The sequence below is a fragment of the Hyaena hyaena genome, unplaced genomic scaffold (assembly GCF_003009895.1).
Source record: "Hyaena hyaena isolate Hyena2069 unplaced genomic scaffold, ASM300989v1 scaffold_3, whole genome shotgun sequence".
NCBI classification, from domain to species: domain Eukaryota; kingdom Metazoa; phylum Chordata; class Mammalia; order Carnivora; family Hyaenidae; genus Hyaena; species Hyaena hyaena.
Genome location: NW_024080635.1, coordinates 1,576,793 through 1,597,978, shown reverse-complemented (window position 1 = coordinate 1,597,978; position 21,186 = coordinate 1,576,793). Strand labels below are relative to the sequence as shown.

Here is a 21,186-nt window from a genome sequence, read left to right as displayed (position 1 = left end):
GGGGTGGGGGGGCAGCAGCTGCTCCACACTTGTTCCTCACTCCTGGGCTGGTTCAGCTCACAGACAGGCCCCACTCAGACACCTTTGTTCAGACAGTTTATTTGAATTCACGACAGCGATAGTGATTCTGAGTGAGATGCCTTATGGAGAAGTACCCCACCCTTTCTGAAGAAGGGTCCAGGCTGTGCCCGCCCTACTTCCGGTATTAACAGCACACAGCTGGCTTAGGGAATGTCTCAGCCCAGCAGGATCAAGGGAGAGACCCTCTAGGAGCCCTGGGGGGCCGGCCCTGCCCCCAGTGCCAAGCCTCAAGGTTGGCGGGCACTAGGGAAAAACCGCTGCCAGCCGTTCGGTAGACCACTAGGTTCTCTGTTTTCCCTTCCCCTTCCTTTGGGAATCCCACAATTTCCTGTTGGGGAAAGGCTGTAATTAGCCCAGTTCAGGCACCAGATCCCAGACAGAGCACAGCCGCTGGGATAACTCTAGGAAACCGAGAACCAATATTTTTCCAATTAGAAGGACTGTGGCATAAGCCTTTCCTAGGGCTTCTATTGAAACCAGATTTCTCCAGTCAGCTGCTCCGAGGGAAGAAGGCAGAGCTGGGCTCCCTGTGCCGCCCCACCCTCATGACTACCTGCGAGGTCAGCGGCTCACTTCAGCCGGACGGGGTGGTTCTGGATTCTGGGAAGGCTGAGCTGCCGCCTTACTGAGTTCCACACCTGATAAAGTCCCAAACTTCCTGCTTCAGTGTCCTGGGAGACGGGCAAATGGGTGACGGATGGAGCAAACTGAGACAGCAAATGACTCGGGGTGACAGGAAAAGGGGGGATGGTGCCAGGTTGGCTAGCTAATGTTGCCCCCTTTCAGCGATTTACAGGAGATGCACCCCAGCTTGGTCATGAAGTTGGCTTCCTTCCACTGTGCGATGCACTCCTCGGAGGTTTTAAAGTCGACCTGCATGAAATAAACAGAAGCAGTGAATGTGGGGGCAGCGGGGTGCAGGAGAGCAGGCCGAGCTTCTCCGCGAGCGGCACACTGAGCTCCATTTTTACCCTGGCAAGTTCATTTTAGGCATTTCGTTTAGGAAAGCAGTGACGAGTAAGTGCAAAGGACTATGTACCGAGACCTCCACCTTGGCGTTCAAACAGTGAAAGCCTGAGGGGACCCTCAACGTCTAATAAGGTTAGACAATTTCATTAGAGTATAGTCATTATGACACAATAGTATATACAATACAAAGACCCGCCCCCCCTCAGTATTTAAGAAGATGGGGAAGTTTTTCTAGCATGACGTTAGATCAACAAAACATGGTGGGACTCAAACGGTAAATATATCATCTCCACGTAGAGAAAAAGTTGAGAATGAAATGATCACAATGCAGTTTTCTAGTATCGCTAGGTGGCAAGACTATGCATATTTCATTTTCTTCATATCCCCTGTATTTTAGACATTTCTACAATGAAAAATTTAAAAACAATTTTTTTTATAGTTTATTTATTTTTGAGACAGAGAGACAGAGCATGAGCAGGGGAGGGGCAGAGAGAGAGGGTGACACAGAATCCAAAACAGGCTCCAGGCTCTGAGCTGCCAGCACAGAACCTGACGCAGGGCTCGAACCCACGAACCGTGTGATCATGACCTGAGCCGAAGTCAGACGTTTAACCGACTGAGCTACCCAGGCACCCGTACAATGAAAATTTTTTATTGGGGCACTTGGGTGGCTCAGTTGGTTAAGCATCCAGATCTTAGTTCCGGTTCAGGTCATGATCTCATGGGTTCGTGAATTCCAGCCCCGCGTTGGGCTCTGTGCTGACAGTGCGGAGCCTGCTTGGGATTCTCTCTCCGCCACTAGCCCCCCCTCGCCCCTCCCACATTCTCTCTCTCAAAATAAATAAACTTAAAAATTTTTATTTTATAGCCAGAAAAAATAAGTGATTTAAAAAAACCAGCCTAGAGAAGCAGGAAAGGAGGGAGTGGGTAAAACCACCTGCCACGTGCAGGAGGCGGGACAGTGGTGGAAAAGCACTCTAAACACCCCCCAGGAACATTTTGGCTGAGTGAGGGAATGTGGTATTAATTCCTCATTTGCTCATAATCACACATGTAATATTGGTTCCATGAGGAGAGCGAACCGTTGCTACCCTGTTCACGGGTGTAGCCCGAGCGCCCAGAGCCGTAGCAGACATTCACGGCAGGGGCTCAGTATGTGCTGAGGGAATGCAAATACTCAGGGGTCACGGGGACGGGCCGTATGGAGTCCAGGCCCCAGAGAGCAGACAGAGAAAAGAGTGCTCTGTGGTCAAGGTGGGCTGCGGGCTGTGGTGGGATCGGGTTCCAGCCCTGCCGGTGACGACGCTGTGTGGCCTTGGCAGGTATCCTGTCAGGTAAAACAGGGATAAGCTGCTGGTCACGGACTGAAGATCACGTGAGGAAACGTCGGACGTCCCTCACACAGTGCCTCAGACAGCCTGTCCGTGCCAGGTACACGCGAGGGCCCCCATCCGCTCCGGCTCCTCCTCCAGGAAGCGCTGGACTGAAGGAAGAGAGGGGCTTGGAGGCAGGGAGGCCCAGCGGGGGCAAGGGCAGTTGTGGACTCAGTAACAATCTGGGGACACGGTTGAGGCGGCCCAGGCCAGAGAGGGGGCACTGCGGCTTTTTACCTGCAACTTCTCGAAGACCTTCTTCTTGGGCTTGAGCTCGTCATCTGGTTGGCCCTTCTCATAGCCCTTCACGAACACTCGCTCCCCGGGAGCAGAGCCGGCAGGAGGGTCCAGAGGCTCCACCTTGCGGTCCACCCCTTCTCTGGGAGGACACGGGGGACAAGGAAAGAGTGAGGCCGGGGACTGTCTGCAGCGCCCGGGGAAGCCAGAGCACTGGGGCCTTTACTGAGGGGACTTAGGGCCTCAACGCCAGATGCCCAGGACGTCCTCAGTGCTGTGCTACATTTCTGGGGTGGGTGAACCAGGGCTAGACTGAAACCCTCTGTCAGGAGAGACCAAAATCTAGGCTTTTAGGGGGAGGTAGGACAGCCCATCAGAGTTAGGCTTGAATCCTGGCTGCGTCTCTTACTAGTAGAGAGACTTGGGCACGTAGATGCTGCTTTGAACCTTCAATTTCTGTCGTAGTAAAATTAACATTAGATAAAGCGCTTCATTCACAGTGCTTGTGTGATAAATAATCCCTCAGCCATCATCCTGGACAGCTTCTCAGGGCGTTCCCTGATGCCCTGAAGAAGGGCATCCCGAGGGCCAGTCCCCACACTTCCTGCCCCCACGCCCCAGGCCCGGGCCCACTCACATGGCAGCACACAGAAGCATGCCTTGGGACTCGACACCCCTCATCTTCTGGGGCTTCAGGTTGCACAGCACCACCACCAGCCTATCCTGCAGGTCCTCCTTGGGCACAAACTGCACCAGGCCGCTCACCACGGTCCGTGGCTCAGCCTCCCCCACATCGACCTTCTCCACATACAGGCTGTCTGCGTCTGGGTGCTGTCGGCAAGAGAGGTCAGTCCTGGATAGTACCGTGACCGGATGGACCATGGGGCCTGGGGAACCCTCTGACTGCTGAAAGGGGCATCCAATCCCTAACAGAGGCTCCTGAGGGACCCTCTGGAGCCAACTCTTTGCAGCTCCCAGACAGCAGAGAGGAGGACGGTGTCCTTGTGCCCTGAGGTACATTTTACTCTCCCCCAAGAGGCAGGGTTTGAGTAAGATGGGGAGCTGGGAGTCTCCTGCCCAGGTAGATGGCCTGGCCTGTCCGGGCAGCTACCACTCTGGCCACGTGCCACACCAGCTGAGTCCTGGGTGGCCTGGAAGACGGGCGGAGGGCAGTGCGGGCCTCGCCATCTGAAGGAGGCGGCCAGCTCAGAGTACTTTCGGTAGTTGGGTCTCTGTAGTGAAAAACAATGCTAGGAAAGAGAGTATAAGGTCCACAACAATGGCCCCACGTTGCTGGCTGCATAACCTTCTCTCTCTGGGAAAAAGGAAGTCCCTCTCCTCTCCCCATTTTTAGGGGTGGGTGGGATGCGGCAGGGAGACAAAGTGGCTGATCCAAGATAAGGCCTGCAGCCAAGTTCAGACAAGCCGGTAGAGACCAGAAGAGTCTATCAGACCAGATTTAACTGATAAGCAAGCTCCCTCTGACTAATATCCTCTCCTCCCCCAACCCCGGCTCTGAGTTCCTGGCTGTGTTTGGTTGCATAAGGTCCAGAGGCAGCAAAGGGAAAAAAGCCTGACACCTGGAACCAGACACCTGTGTTCTGACTTGCACTATGACCTCCAGGATGTCGCTTCCCATCCCAGGCCAGGTTTCCTCCAGATGGAAACAGACAAACGTGACCCTGGTCTGCTTCTCTGGGACGTGGTGAAAAAGGAGTACCTTGTCCACACTAATGACTTTCCCCACGCGGATATCCAGCCGGGATGGTATGACCTCCTCTGGCTCTGAATTCTTGGCAGGACCTTTGGCAGTTGGCTCTGGGAAAGAGAAGAACCCCCAAGGGATCAGAACTCTCTTCTTCTGCCATGACGGCTCAGATGCTGACCGACCCCCCCCCTCCCCAAGTGAGGACACCAGCAGGGTTTGGTGCAGAATCCCCACAATGTACACATTCAGTTTTTTCTTATTATTTTTTTTAAAGTAATCTCTATGCCTAACACGGACTTGAACTCATGACCCGGAGCTCAAAAGTCACCTGCCGACTGTGTTAGCTGGGTGTCCCTAGATGTATCTTCTCTAAAACAGGGCTGGCAACCTCTGGGAAGGGATAGTAGTAGCTCTGCTACCTCTAGGTATTTCTATTCATGCCCCCCATGTCCACTGATGGAGTCTTTTCTGAGAGAGTCACACAAAACCATCAAAGTTAATAACTCAGCATCATGGGTAAGTGGATGGCCAACCAAGAGCCAGCCAGAAGCCCGTGGAAGGGAACGGGGAAAAGCTGAAGATGAGCTTCCCTAAGGAGCTGTGCAGACTCAGCCTGAGAAGTTGCGTTAGCCTCCTGGTTTAACCCAGCTGGTCTTCTAATCGAAGAGGATTTAGTGAAGGATCCCAGTCCGTGTCTCACAGCAGACGCGGTACAGCAGGACATAACCACAGCATCGCCCCAAAGTCCAGATGACTCCAGCTCCGTTCCAGGAGTCAATGGGGTACGATATTGCTGCACTTCAGGCCCCCGGGCTTCTCAGGCTCTCAATTTAAGGCAGTCCTTCTGAAGCCCACTGACAGGCTCTCTGTCCCGACAATGCCAAGCACCCTCGGCCCTCCCCCACCCCGGCTCGCCTTACTCTGCTTTGAGGGGTCTGGGTAGGCAGCGCTGGCCAGTTTCTTCAATGCAGGAGTATTAAACTTTTCGCGGATAGGATCCAGCAACTTGTTCAGGGCGACCTCAACAGAATTCTTGAGGTCTCCAGGGTGTACAACCTGCAAAAGCATCCAAAGGCTCTGTGAGATGGGGCACGTGATGTCTGAGTTCACTAAGGACAATGTGTGTGGAGGGTGCAGGGTGTCTCCAGCAGTCTTTTATTTTTTTTAAGTTTATTCACTTATTTGGAGAGAGAAGAGAGCATGTAGGCGGGGAAGGGGCAGAGAGAGAAAGAGAGAGAGAAAATCCCAAGCAGGCTCTGCACCACTAGTGCAGAGCCCGATGCGGGGCTCGAACTCACGAACCATGAGATCATGACCTGAGCTGATTGGGCCGTCAGACACCACTGCCCCCTACAGTCTTACTTGATCCTCAGAACAATCCTGTGAAGTTGACAAAGCAGACAGAGAAGGGGAAACAGGTTCAGAAAGATTATCTTACTGTCTGAGATTTAAGCTTTTTGACTCTGAATTCCATACTAACCTGAGGGTTTTTAGAGGCTGAATGTTTTTATTAGTCAAATTCTTCCAGTCCCTCCAGTCATGCTTAGAATAGTGGCACAAACTAGAGGCAGTTGGAGGCAGAGACACTTTCACATAGGCAACCCAAGGAGACAGCCTGAGGGAGGGGGGTCTCAGCGAGCTGAGTGAGCGAGGAGAAAGAGCGAGGGCTCTGGAGTTAGACCGGGGTTAGAGTCCCAGCTAGCTGTGCGACACCCGCACCAGGCAGTTAACTCCTCTAAGTCTGGGATTCTTCACTTAAAAACTGTAGATAATACCTGTATCTCTGAGAGTCAGAATGAGGATGAAATCACATAATGTGGGTGAAAATGGTGAGGAGTGCAAGTACATGGTAGGAGTTCAGCAATTCAATTTTTCTTGTGTCCCATGACTAGTGCTTTTACTCCCAAATCTGGCCTGAAAGCACCTGCGAGATATTCTGAGGCGATGTCTCTTAGGTATGAATACCTGCAATACAACAGTGCCTACATTTTTGTCTCTGAGGGTATTCCTTCATTTCCTTGGGAATGTGTAATTAAATAAAAATTTTAAAAATGTTTATTTATTTTTGAGAGACAGAGCGTGAGTAGGGGAGGGGCAGAGAGAGGGAGACCCAGAATCTGAAGCAGGCTCCAGGCTCTGTGCTAACAGCTCAGAGGCTTGAACTCACAAACCACAAGGTCATAACCTGCATCAAAGTTGGACATTTAACCGACTGAACCACCCAGGCATCCTGGGAATGTGTAATTTTAACAACAGAAAAGCTTTAGACCTGCTCTGTCCAATACGGTGGCCACTAGCCTCATGTGGATATTCAAATGTAAACTAAAATTCAGTTTTTCAGCTACACTGGGCACGTTCTAAGGCTGACCAGCCACACGTGGCCAGTGGCTGCTGTGTGAGGCGGCGGTACATATGGAACATGTCCCCGGTCACAGAAAGTGCTATTGGCTAATGCTGCTCCAAGCTCTTTTTTTCAGACACAGTTCTTCTATCCTTCTCGTTCTTCCCCCAAATGACCGTTCACAGGACTGGGGAGTGCAGTGTGGGTTCTGTGGCCGGCCTCAGACTGCAGATAGAAGGGTTTCACAGCAACGGCTGTGAATGTCCAAAAGATGGGCTTTGAGGGCTGCAGAGCTTGGAGGTCACTGAGCCTTTTCTTCTATTTGATGTTCAGTCCCTTACACAATGGTGTCCTGCAATGGTCTTCCAGCCTCTGCCTGAACACCTCAGTGATGGCAATGCCCAGTCCATTGCCACAGTCCAGCTGTCACTGCACAGGTCTCCCTGATGTTGAACCCGAACATACTCCCCACCCCGTGGTACCCACCTGCAGACCTGGTTTAGCCTTCTGGTGCCACAGGAAGAAATCCAACCCCTCTCCCACGGGAATCTGTCACATATTTGAGGATGACGGAACACAGGCCTGATTCCCAGCTAAACATCCTCCGTTCCTTCAAGTGTGCTCCTGTGACAAGGGCTTGGGTCTGTTCCCTATCACAGCATCCTCCCTCTCCCCACCAACACAGCCCGGATGGTCAAACAAACCTCAGAAAACTGAAGTTCAGAGCTGAACGCACAACCCCAAATGTACTCACAACAGTGGAGAACTCAAAGGACTATCAACTCCGTGGTTCCAGACTCTACATTTCTGATGACTTACACCAAGACTTCACTAATGTTTCCGACAGCCCAGTCACATTGCTGATTCCACCCAAAATCAGAGTCAATTGAAAGCCCCCATTTCATTCCACATATGCACACATCTTCACATCTGCCCTTTATGACCTGGCCCTGCCTATCTCTCCCACAACACTCTGCCTCACCTTTTGGAGTCGTGTCAGACCAAACTACTTGTGATTCCATACTGTCTTGCTTCATCTCACCGTGTCTTTGTGCAATTTCTTCCCTCTGTTTGGAGACTGTTCCCTCTGTAAAGCTTGGCCAGACAGGCAATCGTTTCCTCCTATTATATTTCTGGACCGTATATACATCGTCATCATATAGTCATACAGCAATGATACTTGTTTCTATGCCTGCCTCTCCCAGTGGGCCATGAGCTTCATGAGGATTCTTTTTATAAATTTATTTATGATAGGGAGAGGGTGCGAGTGAGGGGTAGAGAGAGGAAGAGGGAGAGAGAAAGAGAGGGAGGGGGGGAGAGAGAGAGAGAGAGAGAGAGAAAGAGAAAGAATCCCACGCAGGCTCCGCCCTGTCAGCGTAGAGCCCAAAGTGGGGCTTGGGGTCACCCAATGTGGGGCTCGAGCTTCCGAATTGTGAGATCATGACCTGAGCCAAAGTTGGATGCTTAACCAACTGAGCCATCCAGGCACCCCCTTCATGAGGATTTAATTCTCTGTAATGCCAGCCCCTACCTTGGTGCCTCACACATGGGCACCTGGTAATTCTTTTGTTAAACTGTTGAGATCCTCAGCACCCTTTAGCTAGCTTTAGCTAGCCACCTTCCTCAGGTGTTTCTTTTTTGAACCTCGAGTTTGCACCTCTCCTTGAAATGCTTCATCTGCTGGGTTTGGTCCTTCATTCCAGGTTAAATCCTTTGCAGAGTGATGAGGACGCCAATATCCTAGCTTTGTGCCATTTGCCCATCTAAACTGTGACCCACTTGAATCCTCATTAAGACACTAACACAATACACGTCAGCATTGAGCAGCGCCTTGTGGGGCGTTCTAGAAACCTGGCTGGGCCAAGACAGAGACGTCTGTCAGAAGGAATTCAGTGGGGATGACCCCTCCTTTGTTGTTACCTCATCAGCAAAGTCCTTTTCCAGGTCCAAGTAAGTGGTGTAGGTTTCGTTCCCACCCCATTTCTCATCTCGAAGGATCACAAACTCTGTAAGAAAACAGATCTGTGCCAAGAAACTCATTGATAATGGCAGCACCAGCATTCCTAGCTCAAATGTTATGGGTGTTTTAGTTTTTACTACATATTTTGAACTTTATTATGTGCCATTTTATTGTTCTTAAATTGGATGAGCTAGCAACCTAGCTGGCATCCAAGGGGAAGGATGGTGACATATATACACACACATATATATATATATATATTTTTTTGGTATTCCTCTAATTAAGCATGCCTGTGCCCACCTTCATGTCTACAACCCCTGCCCACGCTGACACCCCACTTAGAACCTAACCTTGGTAACAACCTCATGGGCAGTGAAATGACATCCCAACTCTAAATGCATGTCGGCAGATGAGAAGCCAGAGCACAGAATCCGGGAAGCCAGCGCTGAAGGAAGACTCTGACAAATCACAAGGGCGATCCCAGCGCTATTTCTGCTACCTCGGCCTGGCCTCTGAGAAGCAATCAGAGGGTCTTACCGGACTTGAGGGGAAAGAGGACATGCTTGATGAAAGACAGAACTCCATTGTTCTCCACATTCCCTGGCTCACAGAAAGCCTTCTTTAGTTTTTTCTTCACATCCTCCTTCCGGTCAAGGAGATCAATCTTGGACTCCTAGAAGCCGCGGAGGAGAAGAGACCTCTTATGGTGGGAAATGAGAATATGCTCAACAAATCTGTGTATTTCCATTTTTTTTTTAAACAGAGGTTTAAACCGTAACAGCTTCAACAAAAGCAGAATTAATCAGAGTCAAGAACCACTCACAATACTGCCCCCTCAACAAAAATAACTAGTTCAATTTTCCTGTTTTCTTCCCAGGCCTTGCCTGTAACACAGAGAATCATTACAAGTCTGTCGTTCGAGAACAAATGTCTACCCTTTGCTTTTTCACTTGAGACTCTAACATAAGTATTTCTGAGTGGCTACCTTGCCCTCATTTGTAATTTTTATGGTGTATTATAGTCCCAATTACTAGTGACAATATAATTTCTTTAATGATTTCTAAACTGTTAGATTATGTTCTAATTTATACAAATAATATATAGTATTACGATGGACATCTTTGCAGAGTTTTTTTTCCCCTTCTCTGGGATTATTTCCTTAATAATTTAGCTACTCAAAACTGCTAGGCCCATCAACAATGTGTGAGGTGACCTATTTCACAGCAACCCCTACACCACGTACTGTGTATTATCTAGAGTCATTTTTCCTTTTTAGGGTAAGAGGAGTTGTTCCTTAATTTGGAGTGAGTAAGCTCACGGGTCTCTGGGTTCAGTGGTTACCAAATTCCGGTCCACGTAGGTCTGTGTATGAATCACCTGGGGTGCTTGCAAAAAATGTAAATTACTGGGAGATGAATCAAAATCTCTTGAGGCTGGGCCAGATATTTGTATTTTGAAAAAGCTCTTGCATGATTCTGACTCAGTCGTGTTCAGGAGCTGCTGCGAACTAACACTGATTTCTGGGGTCAGGGTAGGGGAAGTGTCACCAAATAGGGGGAGTGATAAGTAACTCAGAGAAATAAGTGATCAATGGAGCATCTTGACATAGAGAAAAACGAATGAATATATTCCTTTAAAAATAATAAGAACGGTTTCCATGCATATATCTACTGATCTCTGATCAAAGACTGAGAAGTCAGATTTAAAGAACCAGATGAGCACCCAAATGCGGGTTCAATTGGAATCACCTAAAATTTGAAAGAAAATACAGATTCCTGAGTTGTTTCCTAGAACCGTTTTATCAGAATCTCTAAGAACAGAGTCTAATCAATGCTTTCCTTAGGTGGTTCTGAAGGTCAACTGTGTTTGGGAACCCCAAACTCAAACTTCCACATCTTTGGGTTCCATGGAGTCTTCCATTCTGTCCCCTTAGTGATTAAAACAAAAGAGCATTTTCCCTAAGCAGTACTTTTAAATATTAAAAAATATTGTATTTGTCATATTAGTTATACAAATTATCACCCTAAGAATCAAGATGCTACTTGGTGAGGGGCACCTGGGTGGCTCAGTCGGTTAAGTATCGACTTCAGCTCAGGTCATGATCTCAGTTCGTGAGTTTGAGCCCCGTGTCGGGCTCTGTGCTGACAGCTAGCTCAGAGCCTGGAGCCTGTTTCAGATTCTGTGTCTCCCTCTCTCTCTGCTCCTTCCCTGCTCATGCTGTCTCTCTCTGTCAGAAATAAATTAAAAAATTAAAAAAAAAAAAAAAGTTTAAAAAAAGATGCTACTTGGTGAAATGTAACCCTTACCTCATTAACCTCACCACCTAAGGCTGAGATTTACCACAGTGGATGAAGGAAGACATTACTTTTGCTTGTGTGCTTTACTAGCAGCAGTAAGATGGTTAAGATTATGACTGGATCCCATCAGGACTGCTTTAGGTCCTTCAACACTCAAGAACCACTGGAATTAATGGGATGAACTTCAGATTCCTTGGAGTTCAAATCTATAAGAATTCTAGTTAGCCAGGTAACTGTGCTTTTGAGTCGTCAGTATCTTTACTTCATCTCTTACTGAAGGTTTCTTTCTGTTAAAGTTTTTTTTTTTTTAAGTTTATTTGAGAGAGAGGGAGAGAGGGTGCATATGTGAGCAGAGGTGGGGCAGAGAGAGAAAGAGAAAGAGAAAGAGAGAGAGAGAGAGAGAGAGAGAAAGAGAGAGAGAATCCCAAGTAGGCTGCTCACTGCCAGTGCAGAGCCTGATGTGGGGCTCAATCCCACAAACTGTGAGATTATGACCTGAGCTGAAATCAGAAGTGGACGCCCAACCAACTAAGCTACCAAGCTTCTCTCTTGCTGAAGAGTTCTAAACTCAAGTCAGAGTTGGCAAACCTACCTCTTCTGAGGAGCTCATTTTGCTGCCGGTTAATCCTGGAACCATAGGATTCATCAGATGGACCCGTTTTGAGTAACCAAGTGCAGGGAGGTACTGAGGGGTTAGAAAGAAACACACAAAGCACAGTTAGTATAAACTTCTCCTTCATGCCCTAATCTCATCTAACTTGGCAAGCAACTTAATAGTTTGATATAGTCTTTCCAGTCTCTCTTTCCACTGAATAGACAACACTTTTTTAAGTTTTTATTTAAATTGTGGTTAATGTACAGTATATTATTAGTTTCAGGTGTACAATATAGTGATTCCACACTTGCATACAATGCCTTGTGCTCATCACAAGTGCTCTCCTTAATCCCCTTCACCTACCTACCTTGTCTCCCCTCTCCCCCAACCTCCCCTCTGCTAACCATCAGTTTGTTCTCTATAGTTAGGAATCTGTTTCTTGGTTTGCCCTTCTCTCTTTTTTCCCTTTGTTCATTTGTTTTGTTCTTAAAATTCCACACATGAGTGAAATCACGTTGTGGTACGTATTGTTCTCTGAGTGACTGAGTTTGCTTAGCATAATACTCTCTAGCTCCATCTACATCAATGCAAATGGCAAGATTTCATTCTTTTTTGTGGCTGAGTAATAATCCATTGCACTGAATATACAACCTTTCGTATACAATATGTATACAAAAGGTATACAATATGTATACCTTTCGATGGTATACATAACATAAACAAAGTTTTCCCTACTGTTTTTCTATTAGTATTACATTGTGAGGCTATTGGATTTACCCTACCACCATAAACAACTATAAAAGCTGGAAATACATTAAATGACCATCCGCAGGCATTTGACAGCAATAGGTGTACAACTATACATTTTGAGAGAAGGGAAAGCAAAGGTGACCCCACACTCAACATGGCTTTTCCTTGAGGGCATTTTTCCCAAATCAGGTGCTGAGAGAAAGACAGCAGCTGTGTGATCAAGTAGAGACAGAGGCTGGAGTTCAGGGCTGCCGGGAGTCTAGGACTGGGGAAGGGTTCAGAGAGAAGCAAGCCCCCCCACCCCCAAATCTAAGTCAAAATTCCCCAGTTATTTATTAGCTGACTCATGGCGGTGTGTGCACACAGAGACACCAGGGAGCCCAGCAGAGAATAGGTGCTGGGAGGCTGGGGATCTGCACAGAGGTTTCAGAAGCCGCACAGTGCTGGTGAGTGGAGGCTGAAGTTTAGGTTCACTCAAAGTAGAGAGGCCTTTGTGAACACCCTGAGATTTGAGTTTGAGATCCCAGAAAAGCCACATCCTAGTAATAAAAACCACACCATAGAAGGGCAAACTGAAACAGACCTCTTCTTCTTCTTTTTAATGTTCATTTTTGAGAGAGATAGAGAGAGAGAGAGTGAGTGAGCAAGCGAGCACGCAAGCAGAGGAGGGGCAGAGGAAGAGGGAGACAGAGAATCTTTGAAGTCAGACACTTAACTGACTGAGCCACCCAGGCACCCCGAGACATAGAATCTGAAGCAGGCTCTAGGCCCTGAGCTGTCAGCACACAGCCCCACATGGGGCTTGAACTCATGAACCGTGAGATCATGACCTGAGTCAAAGTTGGATGCTTTGACTAAGCCACCCAGGTGCCATGAAACAAACCTGTTCTGACAAAGCCTAAAACCTACCCCCGAAAGGGTCAAGGTGATAGGTCAGTTATTCAACAGCCTACAGAAAACACTACACCCTTTATAAGCATAATCCAGAGTCTCTACCACATATCTATGATATCTCTGATACAATAAAAAAGTACTAGAAAAGGGAAAACAGAAAAAAAAAAAGATTGATAGTTAAGAGAGAACAGTCAATAAAAGCAGATCCAGGAACAATCCAGATACTGGAATAAACAGTTCAGGATGTCAAAATAACTATGATTGGTGTGTTAAAGGAAACAGGGAAAGATAGACAAACTGGATAAAAGACAGAATTGTAAAAGGGAGCTGGAATCTATAAAAGAGAACCAAATGGAAGTTCTAAAATGGTACAGTACAATATTAGATGGATTTAACAGAAGACAGGATTGATAAACTTGAAGAAAAGTCAGCAGAGAATAACCAAACCAAAGTGCAGAAGGGACAAAAAAAGGAAAATAACTGAACATAAGAGACACATGGGAGGGGCACCTGGGTGGCTCAGTGGGTTGAGTTTCCAATTTCAGTTCAGGTCAATCTTGCAGTTCATGAGTTCGAGCCCCACACTGGGCTCACTGCTGTCAGCCCACAGCCTGCTTTGGATCCTCTGCCCCCCTCTCTCTGACCCTCCCTCACTTGTGCTCCCTGTCAAATAAATACTAAAAATAAATAAATAAATAAATAAAGACACATAGAACGTGGTCAAGAGGTCTACCCTATGTAAAATTAGGGTCCCAGGGCAGGAGAGAGAGAATAGGACAGAAGCAATATTTAAGGACATAGTAGGGGACAATTGCCCCAAATTGCTGAAAACAGATGCAGGAACCTCAGCAAAATCCAAGTAGGATAAATACCAAGAAAACTATAGCCAAAAAACATCACAGGCAAATTGCTGAAAATCAGAGACAGAAAAAACCCTAAAGGCAGCCAGAGAAAAGCAGTTCTTATCTATAAAAGAGAAACAATAATACTTATAGGTGACTTCTCCATGGAAACTAAGGCAGTCAGAGGCAATGGGATGACGCCTTAAAGTGCTACAAGAAAAATAATTGCCAACCTAGATTTGATATCCAGTGAAAATAAAAGAAAGATGTTTTCAGACAAAAGAAAGCTGAAGGAATTCATTACTAACGACCTGCACTACCAACACCAAATCCAAGGTGGGGGCCCTTCAGGCCAAAGGGAAATGATCCCAGAAGGAAGCACAGAGGCACAGAAGTGCAGGAAGGAGTCAAGAGCACCAGGAAGGGGAAGTAGGGATGAGTATATGTGAAAACTGACTGTCTGGAAAGGAGTTATGATGAAGTCTTTGGGATTTAAAATATATGTACAAGTGAAATATATGACAATAGCATAAAAGGCAGGAAGGGGTTAAATGGACAAAACTGCAGGTTCGTACATTGTTGAAAGTGGTAAAAATACCTAATTTAAACAAAGACACATGTTGCAATCTCTAGGGTAAGGGTGAGCAAAACTTTTCTGTAAAGGACCAAATAAATATTTTAGACTTTGGGACTCTACTATATATGTATTCTTCTTATTTATATAAAAGAAAAAAGGTTTAACGTTTATTTATTTTTGAGAGAGAGGGAGGGGAAGGGAGGGGCAGAGAGAGGAAGACACAGAATCCAAAGCAGGCTCAGGCTCTGAGCTGTCAGCACAGACCCTGAAGTGGGGCTTGAACTCACAAACCTCCAAGATCATGACCTGAGCTGGTCAGCTGCTTAACTGACTGAGTCACCCAGGTGCCCCAAGGCATATGTGGAATTTAAGAATCAAAACAAATGAGCAAAGGAAAATAAAAAGTGAGGAGAGTCAAACCTAGGAACACCTTTACTTAGAGAACTGGTGGTTACCAGAGGGGAGGTGGCTTGGGGGCTGGGGGAATGCACTTGTGACAAGCACGGAGTAATCTACAGAACTGGTGAATCAGGATATTGTACACCTGAAACTAATATAACACTGTATGTTAGCTATGCTGGAAATAAAACTAAAAACTTAATAAAAAAGACATCCAAAAACCATTTAAAAAATACTATATAATATTCCATTATGAGGTGTAATCATAACATATTTAACCAATCCCTTCCATTGGATAGGAGTTTATTTCTTGATTTTTTTAAAAAGATTTTTAAAAACAATTTATTTGAGAGAGTGCATGCAAGCAAGGGAGAGCGGCAGAGGGAGAATCTCATTGCTGTTTTTTTTAAGTTTATTTATTTTCTTGAGAGAGAGAGACAGCGTGTGCACACAAGTGGGGAAGGGGCAGAGAGAGACGGAGAGAGAGAACCCCAAGCAGGCTCCACACTGTCAGTGCAAAGCTCAACTCAGGGCGCAACCTCATGAACCCTGAGATCATGGCCTGAGCCAAAGTTGGATGCTTAACCGAATGAGCCACCAGGAGGCCCAAGAGAGGAAGAATCTTAAGCAGGTTCCATGTTTAGGATGGAGCCCAACGTGGGGCTCAATCCCACAGCCCTGGGATCATGAGCTGAGCTGAATTTTAGTTGGACATTCAACCGACTAAGCCACCCAGGCACCCCAGATTTTATTAAGTAGTCTCTACATCCAACATGGGCCTTGAACTTACAACCCTGAGATCAAGAGTTGCACGTTCTACTGACTGACCCATCCAGGTGCTCTTATTTCTAGATTTTTCCTTTAAATTGAAAATGTGATAACTACTTTCATATATAACTGAAACTGCACTCTTAAAATTATTTCCTCGGAGCACTTGGGTGGTTTAATTGGTTAAGCATCCAACTCTTGGTTTTGGCTCAGGTCATGATCTCATGGTTCGTGAGTTCGAGTCCCACATCGGGCTCTGCGCTGCCAGTGTGAAGCCTGCTTCAGATTGTCTCTCTCTCCCTCTCTCTCTGCCCCTTCCCTGCTCACACACATACTCTCTCTCAAAATAAATAGATAAACTTCAAAAAAATTTTTAAAAAGTTATCTCCTTAGCATGAATTTGTATCATTATTAGGGCAAACTACCCTTCAGGAATGTACATTGCCACTAACAGTGTTTTCTCCATGCCCTTGCCAAGATGAGGTTTTGAGAAGCTTTCAAAAATACCAACCATTTCTCAATAGCCCTTTTCAACTGACTCAGGTTCTTTCCCCAAAAAGAACTATTAAAGGTTTGCTCTGATTTCTTCATTTAAACCCTGCTAACCTCAATTCAGAAATGAGTGGTTTATGTAAGATGCAGAGCAATACAGACTGAATGCTCTGGGAAAGATCAATAGTTCTGCCCGGTGGTGCCTTTCCCTAGAAACTGCACTCCTAGGAAAGAAGCAAATCCAACAGGCCTGGGGACAGTTTCCTGGTGGCAGCCAGAACACGGGCTTTTTTTTTTTTTTTTAATGTTTTATTATTTATTTTTGAGAGAGGGTGAGTGCGAATAGGGGAGGGGCAGAGAGAGAGAGAGAGACGGACAGAGGATCCGAAGCGGGCTCCACGTTGCTAGCAGAGACCCTGATGTGGAGTTTGAACTCATGAACCGTGAGCTCATAACCTGAGCCAAAGCTGGATGCTTAACTGACTGAACCACCCAGATGCCCCTAATAGTTTTTTTTTTTTTTTTTTTTTAAAGATTTTTCTTTGTAAGTAATCTCTACACCCAACATGGCTCAAACTCACAACCCCAAAACCAAGACTGAGCCAGCCAGGCACCCCAAGAACACGGGTTTTTGAGTCAGACAGGTCAGAGTGCTAATTTCTGTTCAGTCACTAACTGTGTGATAAGGGGCAACTTTCTTTCTCTATAGTTGTAAGTGATGGGATCAACATATTCAATAAACTTTAACTGCACACCTCTGTGGTACAACAGAAAAAAGAAAAGAGGATACCGACCTTTTCTGCAAAGGTGAAAATCTTTCTCTGATCAACACCTCCAAACTGGGCATCTACTTTCAAATACTCTTCATCTAAGGCCTGTGGAGGACAAACAAACAAACAAAAAACACATGAGCATAATCTCCTACTGTATTTCTTCTATATGGATCTGGGAAATTAGAAGCTTGAAAATCATTAGATTCCCCCCCCTCCAGAAAGTAAAGCCAGGAAGTGAATAAGCAGCATCCAGCCTCCCTGTTGGCCTCAGGAGCAGAAGAAATGTCTGCTGAGTGCCTACGGTTAACAGTATTCCATGGGGGTGCCATGGCAGTGGGGGTTGGGGGGTTGGGAAGAAAAGCTTCTGCCTTTAGGAAGCTCACAATCCAGTGGGGAAGGGAGGGAAGAAGGAGAAGACACAACATGATCATGTCAAAGATACACAGTGAATAAGGTAGCCTGTGACAAATGTCAAATAATGGAGTAAGAATAAAGTGCTGTGAGAGCTCAGGAAAAAAGGGCTAGATTAAACTGGTAAGCAAACAGGTATTGTCACTACACGCCAGGCCTAGAGCCCACCCTGTGGACACAGAGTTGAATCAGTCCCAGACTCTGCCTTTAATAAGCCAGTTAAATAGTTGAAAAGAGAGACACGTAAACAGATTTACTTGAGTACAGTGTGCGAAGGGCTACCCTGATGTTCATTCAAGGAACGGTGCTAACACAAAGAAAGAAATGCTGACCTCTAGCTGCTCAGACAGGCGGAAGTGAAGGCTTCCTGGAAGCAGACTGTGGGCTGAGCTTGGTTTTGAAGAATATATAGATGTTTTCCATCATGCAGAGGAAACAGATGTCAGAGGGCACAGAGGTGTGAAATGTTTAGGGAAATTATGAGTGATTCAGTCTGCAAAAGCACAAACTTCAACGGATGTAGGAAGTGGTTAATGATGGCATCAGAGAAGTAGGGACCCTAAATGTTGTGCTAGGGTGCCTAGCATCATCCTGGGCCACAATGTAAAAAGATCTACAGTAAGAGGGCAGACAGAGCACTGGGTGAAGGCCTTTGGATTAGAGACAAAGAAAATAGCCAGAAGGCTGCTGTGAGAGTCCAGGTAAGAAAAAATGCTGAATCAAGTCAGGGGGGATGTAGAACAAAAACAAACGTAAGAGATTTTAAGAAGCAGAATTGATAAAATTTCGTGTCTGATCGAATGGAGGGATGAGGAAGGAGGAGAGGAAGAGAGAGGTGAGCAAGCAGGAATAATCTACAACAGCACTGTCTACTAGAATGTTCTGGAATGATGAATATATTATATATCTGTGTTGCCCAGTAGGTTAGATACTAGCTACGTGTGGCTTGTGAGCACTGAAATATATGTGAAAGATAGCCAATGTGACTGAAACGTAAACATTTTAATTATTATTTTATTTTTTCGAGAGAGGGCACATGAGCAGGGGGAAACAAAGGGGCAGAGGGAGACAAAGTTTTTTTTTTTAATATTAAAAAAAATTTTGTTAATGTTTATTTTTGAGACAGAGAGACAGAGCCTCAGTGGGGGAGGGGCAGAGAGAGGGAGACACAGAATCTGAAACAGGCTCTGAGCTGTCAGCTCTGAGCTGTCAGCTCTGAGCTGTCAGCACAGAGCCTGATGTGGGGCTTGAACCCACGAACCGTGAGATCTTGACCTGAGCGTGAGATCATGACCTGAGCCGAAGTCGGATGCTTAACCGACTAAGCCATCCAGATGCCTGTATGTTTTTAATGTTTGTCTATTTTTGAGACAGAGTGTGAGTGGGGAAGGGTCAGAGAGAGAGGGTGACCTAGAATCTGAAGCAGACTCCAAACTCTGAGCTATCAGCACAAAGCCCAACATGGGGCTCGAACTCATGGACTGCGAAATCATGACCTGAGCTGAAGTCGGACATTTGACTGAGCCACCTAGGCGCCCCCAGAGATGGTCTTAAAAAGGCTCCACGCTCAGCACAGAGCCCAATGCGAGGCTCGATCCCACAACCCTGGTATCGTGACCTGAGCCAAAACCAAGAATCAGGCACTCAACCGACTGAGCCACCAGGTGCCCCAATTTTAACTACTTAAAAAATTTTTTTTGAATTTTTCCATCTTTCTCCTTGGTCATACGAATATCCTCTACACACACATGAAATATGATGTGTTTGGTTTAACAGAAAATAGAATCATGGCTGAAGTTTATTTTTGCACATCACTCTGAAATTTTCTTCACTTAAGTGATTATGATTAACACAGAGAAGATGTGTGACATGGCAAAGTATTCTCTGGGAGGTCTGGCCTCTGTGTGTGTCCTGTACTGTGAAGACACGAAGAAACAAATGTATTACCTACATATGTGTAAACAGGCTGGCTATCAGGCCATTTTCAGCCAGTAGACACATCCAGTGTAACTCTGCCCAGAAGACTTAGGGTGTGGTTTCTAAGTATGATCTGTAAATAACTGGAATGAATTCCCATGGATACCTGTGTAAATAGGGTTGTTAACTGAAATGTACTTTAAGAAAACATAAAATCTGGGGGTACCTGGCTGGCTCAGTTGGTGGAACATGTGGCTCTTGATCTCAGGGTTGAGAGTTTGAGCCCCATATTGTCTGTAGAATTTACTTAAAAGAAAATTAATCTATAAATAAACTGATTTATAAATTAAAAAAAAAGATGTGTGAGATAAGCAGCGTTTTAAAGGACAGATGGGGAGGATTTACAGCGGAAGAAGTCAAAGGCCTGCGAGAATGGGGAGTGGAGGGAGACAGGAAGGAAGGCCCACGGCACAGTGAGGGAATAGCAGGTACATGGGCTTAATGGAGGCTGAGGGAGAGGTTTGTGTCCAGGAGTGAGAAACAGAGCAGAAAAGGTCATCGGGCGACTCCCTCCCTCTTGAGTACCTGTAGTCCGGGGTACAGCAGGCCACTCAGCAAAGGGTGCTCCACTTGCTTTACCACCTCAGCCCCAGCTTTCTTGGCATCATGTTGTGTGACCACGGAGGAGAGTCTGTACACATCTAGTGTGTACTCTCTGAAGGGGAAAGGAAGAGGGGACAGCTGTGAACCTGGGCCAAGGCCTCCCTCTCATCCACAAGCACATTAACTCACTCTCCCATTCCAGGAGAGCATAGCTGCCCAGGGGCTTCTAAAATGTAACTGGGCCATCCTCTTATTCCAAATATCACTCTATTTTTTCCCAAAGTTTATTTATTTACGAGAGAGAGGGAGAAAGAGAGGCAGAGAGGGAAAGAATCCCAAGCAGGCTCCATGCTGCAATCACAGAGCCCGATGTGGGACTCGATCTCATGAACTGTGAGATCATGACCTGAGCTGAAATCAACATTCAGGCACTCAACCCACTGAGCCACCCAGGCGCCACTGAAGGTCTTAATAATAATTTGAATTCATTAATCTTTTCCTGTGATTTGTGATTTCTGTTCTTTGTTGAATCTTCCCTGCTCTGAGATTGTAAGATAGTCTTATAAGATATGGTCTTTTTATGTTTCACAGTTTGGCCTTTACAGTTGAATCTCTAATCCACTCTGAATGGAGGGATCATTTTTCCCCCATGTGGGTAACTCATTGTCTTGCACCATTTTTTCTTAAAAAGTTTATTCTTTCTCTGCTGGTCTGCAATGCCAGCTCTGTCATAAATTAAGTTACCATGTTTATGAGGGTCTATTTCTGAAATTCTCTGTTCTGTTCCAGTGGTTATTACTCTATCTTCATGCTATATAAATGACAAAAGGATTTGCTATCCAGGGATACATAAGGAAGTCTTAAAAAAAAGAAAGAAAAATGGCTACTTGCATAGATACTTCATAGATGAGGAAACATAAATGGCCAATAAAGACATGAAGACAACTTATTTCAGATAAATATTTTCAAGTATTTTATTCCTATACTTGAATGGTAGTTCAGGTGGGCATAGACTTTTTAGATTGTAAATTGTTTTCCTTCAGAATTTTATTTATTTTTCATCCATTCATTCATTTAGAGAGTGTGTGAGCAGGGGAGAGGCAGAGAGAGAGGGACAGACAGAATACCAAGGAGGCTCCGCACTTTCAGCGCAGAGCCCAATGCAAGACTCTAACTCAACAAGCTAAGTTACCTAGGCA

The 21,186-nt window shown here is 46.0% G+C and overlaps 2 protein-coding genes across 2 annotated transcripts in view; one reads left to right on the top strand and one right to left on the bottom strand.

The window, feature by feature from the left end:
- Positions 1-79: 79 nt before the first annotated feature.
- The window catches only part of YARS1 (tyrosyl-tRNA synthetase 1), a 28,661-nt gene continuing 7,554 nt past the window's right edge, over positions 80-21,186 (bottom strand). The window contains exons 4-13 of the mRNA XM_039232938.1: positions 19,970-20,099; positions 17,078-17,158; positions 11,559-11,651; positions 9,207-9,342; positions 8,630-8,715; positions 5,289-5,424; positions 4,381-4,478; positions 3,298-3,491; positions 2,661-2,802; positions 80-954 (exon numbers count right to left, since the gene is read on the bottom strand). Coding sequence (XP_039088869.1) covers positions 844-954; positions 2,661-2,802; positions 3,298-3,491; positions 4,381-4,478; positions 5,289-5,424; positions 8,630-8,715; positions 9,207-9,342; positions 11,559-11,651; positions 17,078-17,158; positions 19,970-20,099 — 1,207 coding nt within the window. The 3' untranslated portion in view covers positions 80-843. The remainder of the gene's footprint in view (positions 955-2,660; positions 2,803-3,297; positions 3,492-4,380; positions 4,479-5,288; positions 5,425-8,629; positions 8,716-9,206; positions 9,343-11,558; positions 11,652-17,077; positions 17,159-19,969; positions 20,100-21,186) is intronic.
- LOC120232311 (S100P binding protein) overlaps positions 18,119-21,186 on the top strand; it is a 48,304-nt gene continuing 45,236 nt past the window's right edge. The window contains exon 1 of the mRNA XM_039232963.1: positions 18,119-18,168. The gene's annotated coding sequence lies outside the window, so the exon portion shown is untranslated. The remainder of the gene's footprint in view (positions 18,169-21,186) is intronic.